General features: G+C 36.6%; 1 protein-coding gene and 1 pseudogene across 1 annotated transcript in view; both read right to left on the reverse strand.

Moving 5' to 3' along the window:
* Window positions 1–19,216, reverse strand: part of LEKR1 (leucine, glutamate and lysine rich 1) — a 205,846-nt gene that overhangs the window by 63,805 nt on the left and 122,825 nt on the right. Inside the window, exon 6 of the mRNA XM_032258228.1 lies at window positions 2,469–2,550. Coding sequence (XP_032114119.1) covers window positions 2,469–2,550 — 82 coding nt within the window. The remainder of the gene's footprint in view (window positions 1–2,468; window positions 2,551–19,216) is intronic.
* Window positions 3,337–4,825, reverse strand: LOC116537592 (annotated as a pseudogene).

Genomic DNA, 19,216 nt, shown 5'->3' on the forward strand with positions numbered 1-19,216 from the left:
CTTATATACTACCAGGAACCTCCTGACCTCTGAGCAACCTGAGGCTTCAGCAGTCCCAGGCTTTGAACCTAAATGCTCACCCTCCCCAACTTAATCCTAGCGGTAAAGGAGAGTAGATAGAGTATAGATAGAAGAGCTAGAGACAGTAGCATACAGAAAGGTCTCTAGCACTTGGAGCCATTTAAGTGGCTGTATCTTTCCTAATTCACATTTCTAAATATGGGCATTATGTCAATTTTTTAATTTTTAAGAAGGTCTTGCATGGGTAGGAAACATCAGCTTTATAAACTGATAAAATGTCTTCAGCATTTCTGCAATAGTACAGTAAATTCCTACAGATAATTAGTTTGATGGACTTTAGTGGTGTATTTCTCCCTCTATCTCCAATCTACCCAGACTCTCAACTTCTCAGAACAACTTATGTTAAAAATAAGCAAAAAATAACACAAAGCACGTGTTAATATTAAATGGGCAGGCTCCATGCACAGTCCTTCATTGCTTTACAACAGGGATACATTCCAAGAAATGTGTCATTATGCAATTTTGTCATTGTGTGAACATCCCTGAGTGTACACAAACCAAGACTGTATAACCTACTACACATGTAGGCTACATGACACAGCCTATTGCTCCTAGGCTACAAACCTGTATAGAATGCTACTGTATTGAATAGTGTAGGTAATTGTAACACAATGGTATTTGCATATCTAAACATATCTGACCACAGAAAAGGTACAGTAAAAATATGGTATTATAATCTTATGGAACCATCATTGTATACATGGTCTGTCACTAACCAAAATGTCATTATGTGGAACATGAATATACAAAGAATTCTGTGCAAACTTACTCTGTAAAATATCAATTCATGTCACTACCAGTAAGTTTATTCCTTTTCTTCACTATGCTCATTTCTAAGCTTCTTTCCTAACTTTCCAAGACTCCACTTTATATGCTAACTCTTGGTATGCCCACAAATTCCCTCTTAGCTTAGTTGTGTGCTAGCACCACCTCCCTATGCCTAGACTGCGCCCTCTTCACTTGTTGAGCTCCAAGAAGCAATCATCACACAGTAGCTGGGGCCTGACTAGACTGCTCTCCACATGAGACATCCACGTGGCCAAACCCCTCCTTGATTATATTAGAGGGAGAGAAACAACGATTTTTTTTCTTTTTCTAGCAACCATCATCTTGTTTCTTTTTCAGGATTTAAAAAAAATCCCAAAAAGTTACTTCCTGGGCCTAGGGGGTCTTCTAAGGACCCCCTTTCCACCAATTCCTGCAACTCCAGCCATCTACACAGACAGCTGAGCTACTATATTTACTGTGCTATTAACCATAGTGTTATAAAGTATGAATATTTGATTTTTCTTATTTTTCAGAAACAAACTTTTGCTACAAATAATCCAAGTATACATTAATTTGATAGGTCATTTTTGGAATTTGTTCCTTCTTGTGTTCAATACTTTATTAAACACATTGTTTTTAGGAGTAGTTCATGGTCAACACAAACATTTGGTTGCTAAGCATTCTAAATATTTATATTTTTATGCAGTTCATCCTTCTAAAATATAGGAACTGAAAATCACATATATCATAAGGTAAAAGAATCTGCTTACTTTTCAAAGATTGTATACATTCTATTTTAGTATTATAGATATTCTATGTTTATACTATGATTTTTGAAATTTCTGAAATGAAAGTAATTTTTACTTATTTATTCATTTTGAGAGGGTCTTACTCTGTCACCCAGGCTGGAGCTCAGTGGCATGATCATGGTTCACTGCAGCATCAACTTCCTAGGCTTAGGTGATCTTCCCACCTCAGCCTCCCAAGTGGCTTGGACTAAAGGTGTGTGCCAACATGCTTTGAAAATTTTTGTATTTTTTTGGAAGACAAAGTTTTGCCACATTGCCCAGGCTTAAAATTAATTTTTAAAAGAAATAGTGCTCTTGATTTTATATCATTTTCTTACCATGTGTTTTCCAACATTGTTTTCTCACTTGCATCAAGCATAAGTACTTCAGCATTTCAAAGATACTCAATTCTCTCCTTGAAGCTAAAATTAGTAATTTTGAGATACAGCTTCAATATTGTTTCTTGTGGAGAGATAATAAAGGAATAAAGATAAGAAAAAAGTTCAAAGAGTATTTCACATTAAGTTACTGCATTTGAACTATCAGGGAAAGCTTTAATATATGGATAGATAAGTTTCTTTTTGAGATAAAGAAATCCTCCACGTATGTGAATATATTTACAGGTTCTTCAACATATAATCTAGGGAAGCAAAGTGGTCAAGAAAAGCAGCAGTAAACTATTACCCACACAAGTAAATCTCTGCCAAAAGAATCACAGAGAACATATCAGGGTTTTTATAATTCTTGTCATTTCTTTCTAATTCTTGCCATTTTGTGGCACATCTACAGAGCACTGTTATCTTACAAGTTGTTTAATGTTCTCCATCTTACATAAGCATTTCTTTATAGTTGTCCATCTCTGTCACCGCCTTCTGAAGTTTTAACCCAAGTGCCTCTACTAGACATTGTAAATCTGAAATGACACAATTTATTTCATTTAATTAGTACATTTTAAGTGTGCAGATATTTTCACAGAGCAAACCATATTCTTTTAATGTTACTAGTCAGCTCCAGAAGGATAATGCAGTTTCTTATTCCACTTTGCCTCTATGTTCATATGCAACCTGTCATTGACTACTCAGCCCTCCCTATCCTAACACCCCACAAGCTCAATGGATTCTGACAGGCCCAAATTGTTGGCCTCTTTCTGCCCTCACCACCATGCTGATTTTCAAACACCTAGTAGGCTAAATTTTACTAATGTTTTCAAAGGAAATGTATGTAGCTGACAAACATATGAATTTCTGATCATGTGTCTTGCTTCTGAAACACTTGATTGCCTGAGCTCACTTTTGTGGTCTGGAACTGAGAAGCACAGTTGAGTCTTTCTGCTAGAACTAAAACAGACAAATCATGTGCCAGGCTCACAGTAAAGAACTTGTAACTCTGGGTAGCATCGAAAAGGCATTTTAATGACTGTCAAAACCATGAGAATACAAGCAGAAAACTGGCTTCCAGAGTCTTTAGCTGGGGAATGTAAGAAGTATGTGAGGATGATTATTCAAGCAGTCCTGTCTAACAAATATGTGAATGGAGAACTGAAACTATAGCAGAAAGAACAAATGGTTTGACTAATCTAAGTCCTTCCATTGTCCTGTGTGCGGAAACTGTGATCTGGACCCCAGCCCCCCAGCCCCAGTGACGGCCCTTGTTGGTATGCTTTTTGAGAATAAGTTATAATGGAAAACAAACTGATAGACTGGTTTGTTTCTATAGAAAAAAAATAATTCAAAACACTGGAGTTGTAAAATTTCTATGTTCCATCTGTTCAGGTGTTTCAGTGACACATTTTAATAGTAAACTTTAAAATCATTATACATCTATATAAATCTGCAATCTTTATTTTACAAAGAGCGAGTTACTTAAATTAGAAAATAAATTCACTCTAATGTTTTAATTAGAATTTACCAGACATTTGTATAAATCTTTGTTTATCCAGTACTTTTACATACTTTTTTTTTTTTAGTTTACATGTTTCCTTGCTCTTATTACATTAAATATATGTATCTCTAAGAATGCTTTGCTTAACATCTCTGAAATAAAAAGTTCTTATTTTTTAGGTCATCCATGGTAAGGAGAGGGAGGATTACAGAATATCTGCTACTGACCATATGGAAGTTTTGGATGATGTAAATTCAGAGGATCAAAGCAGCTGAATCAAAATTAAAATGTACATGTAAAAAATGTCTTAGATAATGGTGGGAGGATAGAGAAAGAGCTAGGTGAGTGGAAAGTCACATTGAGGTGGGAGATGAAGGCATTCAGACTAGCATGTGGCATTTCCTATCGAGGGCAAGACTGTCAAAACAGAAGCTGTGGTTACAGTCCAGGCACTAAAAAGATTTGATTCCAGTATGTTTTCAGAAATGTCTTGTTCATCAGACAGAGCAAATTTCCATGTGCATCCATCCCATGTACATTTGTAGGGTGTATCTCCTGTACGTGTTCTGTATGATTTCAAGCGAAAGCTTTTAGTGTATACTTTGTTGCATATGTCACAATCACATCTGTGTATCCTCTGCTTCCTTTGAGTATTCACGAATTCCACCAGTAAAGATTTCTTCCCAGGCTGCACTATGACCTAAGGTGATTCTCTTGCAACAGTGCTTGTGGGCAGGCATTGAGTTCATTAAGGCAGGGTGACATTTCTTCAGGATAATAATCTGTCCTCTGTGGTTCAATCACAGGTTCATTTTTTTTTTCTCTGATATAGGCTTCTTATGTGATTTAATTACAGGTACTTGCATGCTACTACTTGAATTTTCTGTTTCCACCAACAAAGAAACAATGAGAGGCTGCTGGAGGTAACTCATGTACATAAAGGGGACAGACTGTACCACCACCAGGCAGGATTCCCAGGCTCTGTCTTCTGTGCCAGGAGAAGGCAGCTGCCATCACTGGTGGCATGGACAGTGGGATGCCATAGGCCTGCATGCCCAGAGAAGGGAGTGAGTGTTTTTCATAATGGGCTAGAAGAAGGCATGCTCACCCTGGAGAGGCTCTCCAGGTCAAGGAGGGAACTTCAGAGAGGAAGAATTCCCAGCCAAAGGGGGTGCACTCTGCTTGTTCATTGTAAGGTCCACTGGCTCCATTTGTATTCCATGCAACAAGATTTCCTGGGTCTGAAAAAACTTATTAGGTAATGATGTAGAGTAGGTGACCCATATTTTTACTGATTTCATATAATTTCATGTATAGTCACAACTACCAAGAAAACTCAAAGGATCAGACTAATTAACTTATCCAAGTTCACTCAGCTAGTTAGATCCTATAATTCAAACTCGGGTCTGCCTGATCCCAAAGTTCTTATCTCTCTCACACTGACTCTTGAAATATAAAAGCTGCAAGAGAATATGATATTTGTCCTTAAAAGTCGGGTAAGTATGGCTACAAATCTGTTACCATATTCCCAGAATCCTTGAAGAGGTATACTTAAAACAAATGAAAAGAATTATTAACAATGAAATATGTAGTAAACTGGTAGAATTTCTAACTTCAAAAGTTGGTTTAGATTTTAGTTTTGGAAAGCTTAACTATATGTTACAGTTAATAAAAGATATTAATATAATTATGGTGTCATTGTGACTCTATAAGAAGATTTCATCAGAGAAAACAATCACACCTTACTATTAAATGGCCCCTGGTGCTTGTGTCAAGATATGGTCCTAAGCTAGAAGAAGCAGAGGTCTGAGCCCATATGATAAATGTTGTTGTTACTTCTGAATGCAACTATAAATTAAAAGGAAGAATTATCTTAAAATTAACTTCAAAGAACTGGTACTTAATATGTAAACTTTATGCAGTTAATTCTCAATTACCTGAGAATTAGGAGAATAGTAGACAGTAAAAATGGCAGCTAATTCAAAGCTTTGCTGTTCTGAATGAAATATAAACATCTTACTAGTTCATTATAGGTTCTGATAGACTAGTCTGGTCTTTTTGTTTTCAGAAACAGAGTACCCAGTTCTTGTACTTAATAAATAAACACAGGATAAGCAGCAGAGGGCACCTGCACAAAACAGCACCTTCAGTTTCTGAGGCAAGGAGTTGTTAAATAAGTGTATTGTTCTGCTGAGTCCTTCTCTATAGTTAAAGAAATTCTACTTTAATTCTCTGTCATTGAGCATGACATTGGATTATGAGGCACAAGGCCCTAAATGCCTACAAAAATAAAGGAAGCATTGGCTTCAAACACCATGCAGATGTAAAGCAGAACCCATGGAAACAGTCCAAAATTTACAACAGCAAATTCTACTATGATGTGACTGTGTTCTTTGCAGATATTAAATAAGAAGTAAATGCTTTTAAATGAACAAGACAAAAAACACTCAGCCTCTCTTCATATGAAGCCAGCTGTTTTCTGGACAGCATTCCACAGGCATCAGATTTAGGATAGTCATTTAAGAGAATTCTGCGGTTGGGATCCAAGCTGTTCCTATTCAGAATGAATAGGAGCAGCTCTGGAGTGGACTTCTCAGCCAGAACAATGTAGAGGGTAAGTGATCACCGCATTTCCAAATGAGTTTTTACTGCCCACAGACCAGGAGATTCCCAGGCTGAAAAGTGCCATGAGTTTCCAGAATGGCTGTTTCAGCTGGCACCACGGATCTCCGCACAAAAACTCAACACAAATCTGGGTGGCCGTTTCAACTGGTGCCTGGAATGCCTGGGATACAGAGCCGCCCACTCAACTGAATAAAAGGGGGCTGAAACAGGGAGCCAGGTGATCTGGCTAGGTGGGTCCCACCCTCACAAAAACCAGCAATCTGAAACATTCTGGATTGAGAGTTTCGCAGCAAGCACAGCTAGACCTGGGATGGTCCAGCTCGGTGGGGGAAAGGGCATCAGCCATTACCACCAAGGCAGTCCACCACTACCGAGGCAGTCCACCATTACTGAGGCAGTCCACCATTACCAAGGCAGTCCGTGATTACCGAGGCAATCTGCCTTTACTGAGGCAGTCTGCCATTACTGAGGCAGTTCTAACTGTACCTGTGTAAACAAAACCACAAGGAAGTTCACACAGCAGCTGGGCAGAGCCCACAGCAGCTCAGTAACACCTCTGCTGGCAGACTGTGACTAGACTACCTCCTTGCTGGGCAGGGCATCTTTGAAAAAAGGCAGCAGCTCCTCAGGAACTTATAAATAAAGCCCCACCTTCCTAGGACAGAGCACCTGGGGAAAAAAGGCAGTTATGTGTTCCACTGCAGCAGACTTAAACATACCTGCCAAGCAGCTCTGAATGGAACAACAGAGCTCACAACTCAGCACTTGAGCTCCTATAAGAGACAGGCTGTCTCCTCAAGCAACTCCCCGACCCCTGCGTATCCAAAGAGACACCTCATAAAGGAGAGCTCAGGTAATCTTCTGCGATGAAGATAACAGAAGAAGAAACCAGCAGCAAACCTTACTATTCTGCAGCTGACACAGGTGATCTCCAGGCAAGCAGAGTCTGGAGTGGACCTCTAGCAGTCCTACAGCAGAGGGGCCTGGCTGTTAGAAGGAAAACTAAAAGAAATAACTTCATCATCAACAAAAAGGATGTCCACTCAGAGACACCGTCCAAAAGTCACCAACTATAAAGACCACAGGCAGGTAAATCAACAAAGATGGGAAGAAACCAGTGCAAAAAGGATGAAAACACCCAAAACCAGAATGCCTCTCCTCCTCTAAGGGATCACAACTCCTCACGAGCAAGGGAACAAGGCTGAATGGAGAATGAGTTTGATGAATTGACAGAAACATGCTTCAGAAAGTGGGTAATAACAACTTCTCTGAGCTAAAAGAACATGTTCTAACTCAATGCAAAGAAACTAAGAACCTTGAAAAAAGGTTTGATGAAATGCTAATGAGAATAAATAGCTTAGAGAAGAAAATAAATGAATTGATGGACTTGAAAAACACAACACAAGAACTTTGCAATGCATATACAAGTTTCAATAGCCAAATCGACAAGAGGGATAAAGGATATCAGAGACTGAAGATCAACTCAATGAAATAAAATGAGAAGGCAAGATTAGAGAAAAAAGAATAAAAAGAAATGAACAACGCCTCCAAGAAATATGGTATTATGTGAAAAGACCTCATCTATGTTTGATAGGTGTACCTGAATGTGATGGAGAGAATGAATCCAAGCTGGAAAACACTCTTCATGATATTATCTAGGAGAACTTCCACAACCTAGTAGGGCAGGCCAACATGCAAGTCCAGGAAATACAGAGAACACCACAAAGATATTCCTCAAGAAGAGTAACCCCAAGGCACATAATTGTCAGATTCGCTAGGGTTGAAATGAAGGAAAAAATGCTAAGGGCAGCCAGAGAAAGGTCGGGTTACCCATAAAGGGAAGCCCATTAGACTCACAGCGGATCTCTCAGCAGAAACCCTACAAGCCAGAAGAGAGTGGTAGCCAATATTCAACATCCTTAAAGAAAAGAACTTTCAACTTAGAATTTCATATCTGGCCAAACTAAGCTTCCTAAGTGAAGGTGAAATAAAATCCTTTACGAACAAGCAATTGCTGAGAGATTTCATCACCACCAGACCTGCCTTACAAGAGCTCCTGAAAGAAGCATTAAGCACAGAAGGAACAACCAGTACCACCCACTCCAAAAATGTACCAAATGGTAAAGACCACTGACACAATGAAAACCTGCATCAACTAACAGGCAAAACAACCAGCTAGCATCAAATTGGCAGGATCAAATTCACACATAACAGTATAAATGTTAAATGTAAATATGCTAAATGCACGAGCCAAAAGACACAGACTGGCAAATTGGATTAAAAAGTCAAAACCCATTGGTGTGCTGCATTCAGGAAACCCATCTCATGTGCAAGGACATACATAAGCTCAAAATAAAGGGATGAGAAAGATTTACCAAGCAAATGGAGAGGAAAAAAAAAGCAGGAGTTGCAATCCTAGTCTCTGATAAAATAGACTTTAAACCAACAAAGATCAAAAGAGACAAAGAAGGACATTACATAATGGTCAAAGGATCAATGCAACAAGAAGAGCTAATGATCCTAAATATATACACAGCGAATACAGGAGCATCCAGATACATAAAGCAAGTTCTTAACAACCTACAAAGAGACTTAGACTCCCACACAATAATTGTGGGAGACTTTAACACCCCACTGTCAATATTAGACAGATCAATGAGATAGAAAATTAACAAGGATATCCAGGACTTGAACTCAGATCTGGACCAAGCAAACCTAATAGACATCTACAGAACTTTCCACCCCAAATCCACAGATTATACATTCTTCTCAGCACCACATCACACCTACTCTAAAATTGACCACATAATCGGAAGTAAAATCACTCCTCAGCAAATGCAAAAGAACAGAAATCATAACAGTCTCTCTGACCACAGTGCAATCAAATTAGAACTCAGGATTAAGAAACTAACTCAGAACTGCACAACTTCATGGAAATTGAAAAACTGGCTGGATAAACAATGAAATGAAGGCAGAAATAAAGATGTTCTTCAAAACCAACGAGAACAAAGACACTATGTGCCAGAATCTCTGGGACACATTTAAAGCAGTGTCTAGAGGGAAATTTATAGCAATAAATGCCCACATGAGAAGCAAGGAAAGATCTAAAATTGAAACCATATCATCAAAATTGAAAGAGCTAGAAGAGCAAGATAAAAAAACCCACAAAAGCTAGGAGAAGACAAGAAATAACTAAGATCAGAGCAGAACTGAAGGAGATAGAGACACACACACAAAAAAAAACCCTTCAAAAAACCAATAAATCCAGGAACTGGTTTTTTGAAAAGATCAACAAAATAGAGAGGCTGCTAGCCAGATTAATAAAAAAGAAAAGAGAGAAGAATCAAATAGATGTGATAAAAAATGATAAAGGGGATATCACCATCAATTCCACAGAAATACAAACTACCATCAGAGATTACTGCAAACAACTCTATGCACATAAACCAGTAAACCTGGAAGAAATGGATAATTCCTGGACACATGCACCTTCCAAAATCTAAACCAGAAAGAAGTTGAAACCCTGAATAGACCAATAACAAGGGCTGAAGTCAAGGCAGCAATTAATAGCCTACCAACCAAAAAAAGCCCAGGTCCAGATGGGTTCACAGCCGAATTCTACCAGACGTACAAAGAGGAGCTGGTACCATTCCTTCTGAAACTATTCCAAACAATACAAAAAGAGGGAATCCTTCCCAAATCATTTTATGAGATCAACATCATCCTGATACTAAAGCCCAGCAGAGACTCAACAAAAAAAAGAAAACTTCAGGCCAATATCCATAATGAATATAGATGCAAAAATCTTCAGTGAAATACTGGCAAACCGATTGCAACAGCACATCAAAAAGTTATCCATCATATCAAGTAGGCTTCATCCCAGGGATGCAAGGCTGGTTCAACATAAGCAAATCTATAAACATAATCCACCACATAAACATAACCAAAGACAAAAACCACAATTATCTCAATAGATGCAGAGAAGACCTTTAACAAAATTCAACAGCCCTTTATGCTAAAAACTCTCAATAAACTAGGTATTGATGGAACATATCTCAAAATAATGAAAGCTATTTACAACAAACCCACAGTCAATATCATACTGAATGGGCAAAAACTGAAGCATTCCCTTTGAAATCTTTGAAATCTGGCACTAGACAAGGATCCCTCTCTCACCACTCCTATTCAATATAGTATTGGAAGTTCTAGCCAGAGCAATCAGGCAAGAAAAGGAAATAAAGGATATTCAATTAGGAAAGGAGGAAGTCAAATTATCCCTATTTGACATGATTGTATATTTAGAAGACCCCATCGTCTCAGCCCAAAATCTCCTTAAACTGATAAGCAACTTCAGCAAAGTCTCAGGATACAAAATCAATGTGCAGAAATCACAACCATTCCTATATACCAATAACAGACTAAAAGAGAGCCAAATCAAGAGTGAATTCCCATTCACAACTGCTACAAAGAGAATAAAATACCTAGGAATACAACTAACAGAGGATGTAAAGGACCTCTTCAAGGAGTGCTATGAACTACTGCTCAAGGAAATAAGAGAGGACACAAACAGATGGTAAAACATTCCATGCTCATGGTTAGGAAGAATCAATATCATGAAAATGGCCATACTGCCCAAAGTAATTTATAGATTCAATGCTATCCCCATCAAGCTACCTATGACCCTCTCACAGAACTGGAAAAAATCCACCTTAAACTTCATATGGAACCAAAAGAGAGCATGCATAGCCAAGACCATCCTAAGCAGAAAGAACAAAGCTGGAGGCATCACACTATGTGACTTCAAAGTATACTACAAGGCTGCAGCAATCAAAATAGCACGGTACTGGTACCAAAACAGAGATATAGACTAATGGAATAGGACAGAGGTCTCAGAGGCAATGCCACACATCTACAATCATCTCATCTTTGACACACCTGACAGAAACAAGCAATGGGGAAAGGATTCCCTGTTTAATAAACAGTGTTGGGAAAACTGGCTAGCCATGTGCAGAAAACAGAAACTGGACCCCTTCCTGATACTTTACACTAAAATTAACTCCAGATGGATTAAAGACTTAAACATAAGATCTAACACCATAAAAACCCTAGTAGAAAACCTAGGCAAAACCATTTAGGAGATAGGCATAGCCAAGGACTTCATTACGAAAACACCAAAAGCATTGGCAACAAAGGCCAAAATAGACAAATGGGATCTAATTAAAACTCCAGAGCTTCTGTACAGCAAAAAAAAAAAAAAAAAAAAAAAAAATCATTAGAGTGAACTGGCAATCAACAGAATGGGAAAAAATTTTTGCAATCTACCCATCTGACAAAGGCCTAATATCCAGAATCTACAAAAAAACTAAAACAGATTTACAAGAAAACAAACAAACAAACCCATTCAAAAGTGGGTGAAGGACATGAGCAGACACATTTCAAAAGACATATATGAGGCCAACAAACATATGAAAAAATGTTCATCATCACAGATCATTAGAGAAATGCAAATCAAAACCACACTGAGATACCATCTCACACCAGTTAGAATGGCAATCATTAAAAAATCTGGAGATAACAGATGCTAGAGAGGATGTGGAGAAATAGAAACACTTTTACACTGTTGGTGGGAGTGTAAACTAGTTCAACCATTGTGGAAGACAGTGTGGCAATTCCTCAAGGACCTAGAAATAGAAATTCCATTTAATCCAGCAATCCATTACTGGGTATATATCCAAAGGATTATAAATCATTCTATTATAAAGACACATGCACACGTATGCTCATTGCAGCACTGTTTACAATAGCAAAGACTTGGAACCAACCCAAATGCCCATTGATGATAGACTGGACAAGGAAAATGTGGCACATATACACCATGGAATACTATCCAGCCATAAAAAACGATGAGTTCGTGTCCATTGTAGGGACACGGATGAATCCGGAAACCATCATTCTCAGCAAACTGACACAAGAACAGAAAATCAAGCACCACATGTTGTCACTCATAGGCAGGTGTTGAACAATGAGAACACATGGACACAGGGAAGGGAGTATCACAGACTGAGGTCTGTTGGGGGGAATAGGGGAGGGACAGTGAGGGGTAGGGAGGTTGGGGAGGGATAACATGGGGAGAAATGCCAAATATAGGTGACAGGGGGATGGAGGCAGCAAACCACATTGTCATGTATCTACCTATGTAACAATCCTGCATGATCTGCACATGCACCCCAAAACCTAAAGTGTAATAATATATATATATATATAAAACAACAAAAAAGCGAATGCTGCTATTCCTAAGGTTTCCACAAACTACAAATACAAAAGGTATTGAGAATTAGCTACTTTATAAGCTGATATAAAACATTATAGTCACTTGGAGGGCATATTAAATTAGTATAATGTTTGAGAATACAATAACTAAAAACTATATAGTGGAAAGATATTTCAAGCTTAAAATTTCCTGGATAAAGAAAACACAAAACATTTAAACATCTCGTTCAAAGTGTTATAAGGAGGACAAGGATTCTAGGTTAAAATAGCATAATGGAAGAACACGCAGGCAGATGAACTGGCACCTAGGGTTCAGGGAATTTTTTTTTTTTTAATGCAAAATAGAAGGCTGTACTTTTTTTAATTGTGGAGATAATTGAAGACAAGGAAAAACAAGAACTCTTTACTTGTCTGCAACAGGATAGTTGAAAGGTGTCATGCACAAGCTCTTTAGAGTGTCAGACTGCCTAATTTCAAATCCTGGCTCTGCTTCCTGTTACCTATATGACTTTAGGCACTGCAGTTTCATCATCTGTAAAATAGTCACTATCATACAGGACTGTTCTGAGAATTAAATTACTTAATATATGTAAAGAAGGGGCGTAGTTGCAGGCACACTGGGAGTAACACACACATGTTAGCTATTATCTTTGGTGGTGACATTAAGCCTACTCTTCCACTTCTGCCCAGAATCTTATCACTTCTCACTTTGAGGACACCTTGTTTTTGCACTTGGACCTGGTGTCACCAGTAGCTATTTTTGCATGGGGAGAAGTAAAAATGGGAGTTTTAATTGTCCTTTTTTTCTTTAACAATCTATACTGCAACTATGGCAAAATGTTAAAACTTGTTACGTATGGATGATGGGTTCACACACATGTTGTATCATTCTTTGTACTTTTCTGTTAAAAATTTATAGATATATTAATTGGAGAGGGCCCTTGCTGGCATTGGTCAAGGATGATTGCATGTTTTGTACGACAAAGTATAATCAACTCTGTTCTGTGTGTCCAATGTATAAAAGAAAACAAATGAAAAAGGGCAAGAAAGCTCTTCGGTGAGGAGAGGAGATAAAGTTTGAAACAGCAATGAAGGACAACCCATTTGATTCCATTAATAAGGATCAGAAAAATTGAATTGCAGCTGGCGGTGGATGTGGTAACAAGGAGAGTTGTTTGTTTTGTTTTGTTTCTAATATGGGTGAAAATGAGACATGCTTATTTTCATTGGGGAAAGATTCATTCTAGGGAGCATTCATGCTTGTGAATTTACAACTAGTGCTTGACTTACGATCACAATTGGGACCGGCAGACCGGTCATAACACGATTTGGTCGTAAGTTGAGTAGGCTATATGTACAGTTGAAATGGTGCACACGGAGATGGTAGTGCTGCCGGAAGCTGGTCCACACTGTTGTATGCCCAACTGGGCAACGTTTGCGCTGCCAGACGCGGAGCAGTCGTGGTTAGCAATTGTGGTCGTAACATCGAATGGTCGTAAGTTGCATAGGTCATAAGTCGATCAATACCTGTAATGTATGCCTTCTAACCTGCATCTTACTTGTGAAAAAGTTATCCTTTTTGAAGGTGTTTTCAAAAATTACACAAATCATGTTAAACTACAAGTCTCATTTTAACTCTTAATCTTTTTAGTCAACATTATGTTTTTGAGACCTAACCATGTAGCTACATATAGATATGGTTCGTTCTGTTCTGACTGCTATATATTTCATTAAGTGCACATACCACATTTTACTTATCCAATCCCATAGTGATAGAACCTAGGCTACCTGAAACTTTGTCACCACAAATAATCCTGCAACACAAGTTTTTTACCCATCTTCTTGCATATTTATAAGACAGTTTGTCTGCAATATGTCTCCAGGGCACTATTAGGTATAAATATGAGATCATGGGCATACACATAAATACTGCCAAATGGTTCCCAAAATGGAGGCACTAGCTTACATTCCTACCTCACTGAATAAAGGCTCCTGCTTTCCTAATATTCATTAGCAATAGCTATTTTTCTTCTAATTTTTGCTAATCTGAAGAATACATAGTGTCTTGCTATTGGTTTAATTTACAGTTCTTTGCTTACTATTGGAGTTCAGCATTTCACCTTATACTTCTTGGCCATGCATGGTTCCCTTTTATAATTTGCCTTTTCCTCAGTCTCTTTTCTATCCACTCCAATTTAGCTTTCTTTTTCACTCCTCCACAGAAACAGCTCTTTTCAAGGTGATGAATGACGCTCTACATTGGCAATTTCAAAATTCAATTCTCTGTTCTTTAATTCAAACATTATGCAGCATTTGACCCAGTTGTTTTCTCTCTCTTGGCAACACTCTGGCTATCTTCTCAGTTTCTGTTGATCATTCTTATTCTTAGATTCACTCTGAATGCTGGGAAGCACAAGAAGCTCTGTCCCCAGCGCTTTTCTCTACCTGCATTATCTCTCAAGATAATCTCATCTAGTTTCATGGCTTTTAATAGGATCTATATATGGGTGTCTTCCATCATCATCATCACAGCTAACAAATATGAAATACTATGTGCTAGGCACTATATTCTAAGTGCTTTACACCAATTGAATCCTTTCAATGTAAACTTACTAGAATGTAAGTTTCATGAGAACAGGAACCTTGTCTGTTATAGTCATAGTGCTTGAGAAACGGAAGTTGCTTAGAAAATAATCATTGAAGGAATGAATAAAACTTTGCCGATTTTAGAAATAAGAGTGCCAGAAAATATGTTTAGAATTAAATACCTAATATTAAAATACAGTACATGGAACAAAAATAGTTCTGCAGTTTTCATTGATATTATCTGGTATGTGTCTTGGCATTAAAATGTAACTTTCTTATTTGTTATTTTATTTCAATAGACACTTATTAAACACCTATTCTATCTGTAGTTAAGTTTCATGCTAGTTAGATTCTGTGTACAAATATCATTAAGATATAGTTAATTGTCCTTATATAAATTACAATCAAGTGCCTCATTTGGCTTTGGTGAATGATCAATTAATGTTTTAAATAACAAATTAATAACTCATTTAAACTAAAATCTGTTTTAGTTTTTCACTATTTTAAATTATTTTATTTAGTTAGGTTAGTTAAATATATGGTTGAAATTGTGAGATTTCTAATAAAATATAACTGACCTGAATAAATGAAATCAATCTGTTACATTAGATATAATTTATACATAAATGTTATTATAAGACAGTTTGATGAGCTATTAGCCCTTTACAAAAGATATCATTTAAAATTTTTATAATGAACATTCACAGTAACCCTTTGCAAATGTAAAAATATATACCAATAATAGAAGAAATTCTTTAATGAGTACTTAACTATGTCAATATCCAATTAACATATTTTAACTTTAGCAAACATTTTTCAAAGCTCAGTTGGTGATACAGCCACTTAGAGAATTCATTTCATTTTAGGGTTTATATTTTAGAGGTTTAATTTACATCTATTTTGAAATAAGTGTTCTTTAAGTACATTTAATATTTTGTGCATTATGCTAGAAAGGACTAAAATAGTATATGGAGATTTTTATAAATCAGATGCTAGAATAGGTGTGAATATATAGTTTAAAAAATGCAATTAAATACAGATGTAGTTATATTAAAACCAGAAAATTATTCGGTTGTGTGTGGGGGTAGAAGTGGAGAGTGGATTAAATCAGGCTAAGGAGATAATGAGAACATTCAAAATTTACAAATTAATTACATTTTAATATTAAGGACCAACATTTTCACTTCAGAATTGTTCATGCAAAAAATACTTCTAAGTTTCTACTGTATTTTTTATTTGAACATTAAAACAACCCAATATAACATTTTATGGGGACTTATATAACAAATTATGAAAGGATAAGATAGGAATTTTTAAATTCTAGATTGTATGTGTGTATATGTGTGTTTACCATGATTAAATTATTTAACCACTCTTTTTAGACTGGCAAAATGAATATAATATAATTCCTGATGAATTTAGAAAATTTTCTGAATGTTTAGAGCAGTATTTTGTTGTTCTAAATTTTGCAAAAATCACACAATCATATGTATTTGTAAGTTATAATGCGATTTTTCAAGACCTGAAAATGGATAGAAACAGTCTAATGAACAGAATATTAGCTGAAAGTGTTTATGGAATAAAGAAGAAAAGACCTAGGGTTAATAATAAATTAATAAATAAAAGATAAGTTTATATCTAAAAATATTTAGGACCGTTTTCAATATTGTTACATAACCATATAAACATCAACTTCTTTTAATGAACCAGTATATTTCATAATCAGAGATCATGCTTACAGAGATTACTGTATGCAGAGCTAATTCTGTGCAAAACTATGAAGGAGATGGAGTTCAGCCACCCAGAGTACTGATTCTTCTTAATGCACACTTTTTCTCTGTGCTAGGATGGCAGTAAAATAGGCAAAAGACATGGAGTTTTCTCCTTGTCTTCAAAAGAGTCTTTTTATGCTACAAAACTACTCTGAACAAATTGCAGTCTTAAGAATTAATTCTACCATGCAATTACATAATATAAAAGTAAAAAACAACAAAACAACATAAACATGTTTTACAATTTTAAGACTAGGGATTCTAAGGCAATATTCAGAGATATATAAAAATTTAATTATGAACATGTTTATCATAATATTGTTTTAATAGAGTGAAAAGAACTGTCTAATAATAGGGTAAGATTAAGTAAACTATGATTAATCCAAACAACAGAATACTATGAATTTTTTTGACATGGAAAAATTTCCTAACAGGGAAAATAGGAGGGGGAAAGGGTAGGGACTATAAAACTTTTTAATTCTAATTTTATAAAGTATGTATTCAAAAAATAAAATCTAGAAGGATACATACATATCAAATTTTCATAATTCTATCTGAAAGTTGGAATTTCCTAATCAATAGTGAACATGGTTTATTTTGGTGAGGTAAAACAAAAAATCATATTAAAGTAGCCTGATACTAAACTATATTACATACTCATACCCATCTTATAAGTCATCTCATAAGCCATGGATGATTCTTATAATCTATCATCAGGTATCCACTTTCCTCTAGACCTTTTCTGCCTTCCCCACATAGAAACTTATGTTTACTATCAGCCAGGCTGGAAGTGGCCTGATATAGTAGCTCACTCTAAAGTATACATAAATTATAGCAACATATATGCTTTGGTGCTCATAGGCAGTGGAAATTTGTCAGTAAAGTTCCGGAATCAGGTTCCAGTTCTGTTGATTCGTAGCTGTGTAGTCCTGGGCAAATGACTGAATTCCTCTAGACCTTAGTAATTTCATTTGTAAATTGGAGATAATAAATGTGCTGAACCCAGGAGGGTGATAGTAAGGGGTTACCTATAGCTGACATATGGCAAGTGGTACGTGAATGTCAGCTGCTATTTAGATTATAGTAGGAAAACTACCGAATTCATAGAAATAATTTTTTTAAATGATGTTAGGATAGTACCAGTGATTAGCTAGTGGGAGAGAGATGTTAAAGATGCTTCCAAGAGGTAAGAGATGCTGGACACAAGGGTGGGAGTATGGTGAGAGATCATTAATTTCTCATTTAGACAATGTCACTATTACTCATACTGTTAGCCCATAAATGTGGATTGATCTGTAAATGTCTATGAGCAGCAGGTATGTTCTGTGCCTGGGTGAGTCTGTGTGTAAAAGAGTGTCTGTGTGTGTATAGGGAGGAGTGTGCCCATGTAGGTGTCAGGGAAGGAACAGATTAAAGCTCCTTTCTATTCACTGCTTAGCTGAGGTTTCCCTGAGGATGAATCATGCTTAGTATAGAAGGCTTGTATGACAGAGAAGACAGAACATCTATCATAGTTGTTCTTGAACAAGACTAGTGTTAATTATATGACGGGTGCCTAATAAATATTGCTGAATGACTAAATAAATTGAAAACTTGTATCTGAATGAGCAGGAGGAGACTTAACATTGGGATGGGATGATGCAGACACATCAGACCACACGTATATAATGGGAGAAAGAATGCCAGGGGCAAACTATCTGAGAGAGGTGGATTAAGGAAATCAAGCAAAGGACAGAACCTATAGGATTTAAAAAATGAGGTCTAAAATGTATTTCCAAGATCCTATGGTACAGTTAAAGAAAAGACAAAGGAAGTGATAGGGCTAAAATCTAGCCTTAGAAAAAGAAAATGACGTTGGAGGTAAAGAACAAGGAGAGAAGGCTGCAATGGCACAAGTGAAAAATGACTAGAGAATAAACCAGAATTACAGCTATCTCAAAAAAGAGAAAGGAGTCTCAGGGGAATGATATCTATTATTAAGGAGTAGATACCTATGATCATTATAGAAAATTCCTCTATCATTCAAATATTAATAAAATGGAGATGATATATAAAACAGTGGTAATCTTTAGATGAAAGCTCAATGCTTGAAGCAAATATAAAAGCAAGAAAACAAAGATAATCTTAGAACACTCCAGTGATCAAAGATCAAATGGCTTCTACAGGAGGTCTCTTTATTAGACTCATATTTCAATGGTGATCAGGTTCTAAAAAAGATTTCTGAGAGTTTTAGTTAATACTTTCTGGCTTGCAATTTGTCTAGAGATCTGGCTAAACTTTTTTCCCATCTACTTTTGGGCATAAAAGCAGCCCACAGTGTTCCATTACCAAGCTGGTCTCTGTTGGATTTAATACAACTGAAAATCATTACGAACTTCCTTAGTTTTCTGTTTGTAAAATCAGTACCTTCTCCCTCTTATTTGAAGTCAAAGTCACATTATTCCA

The sequence above is a fragment of the Sapajus apella genome, unplaced genomic scaffold, assembly GCF_009761245.1.
Source record: "Sapajus apella isolate SASKATOON/1434 unplaced genomic scaffold, GSC_monkey_1.0 scaffold4, whole genome shotgun sequence".
Lineage (NCBI taxonomy): Eukaryota > Metazoa > Chordata > Mammalia > Primates > Cebidae > Sapajus > Sapajus apella.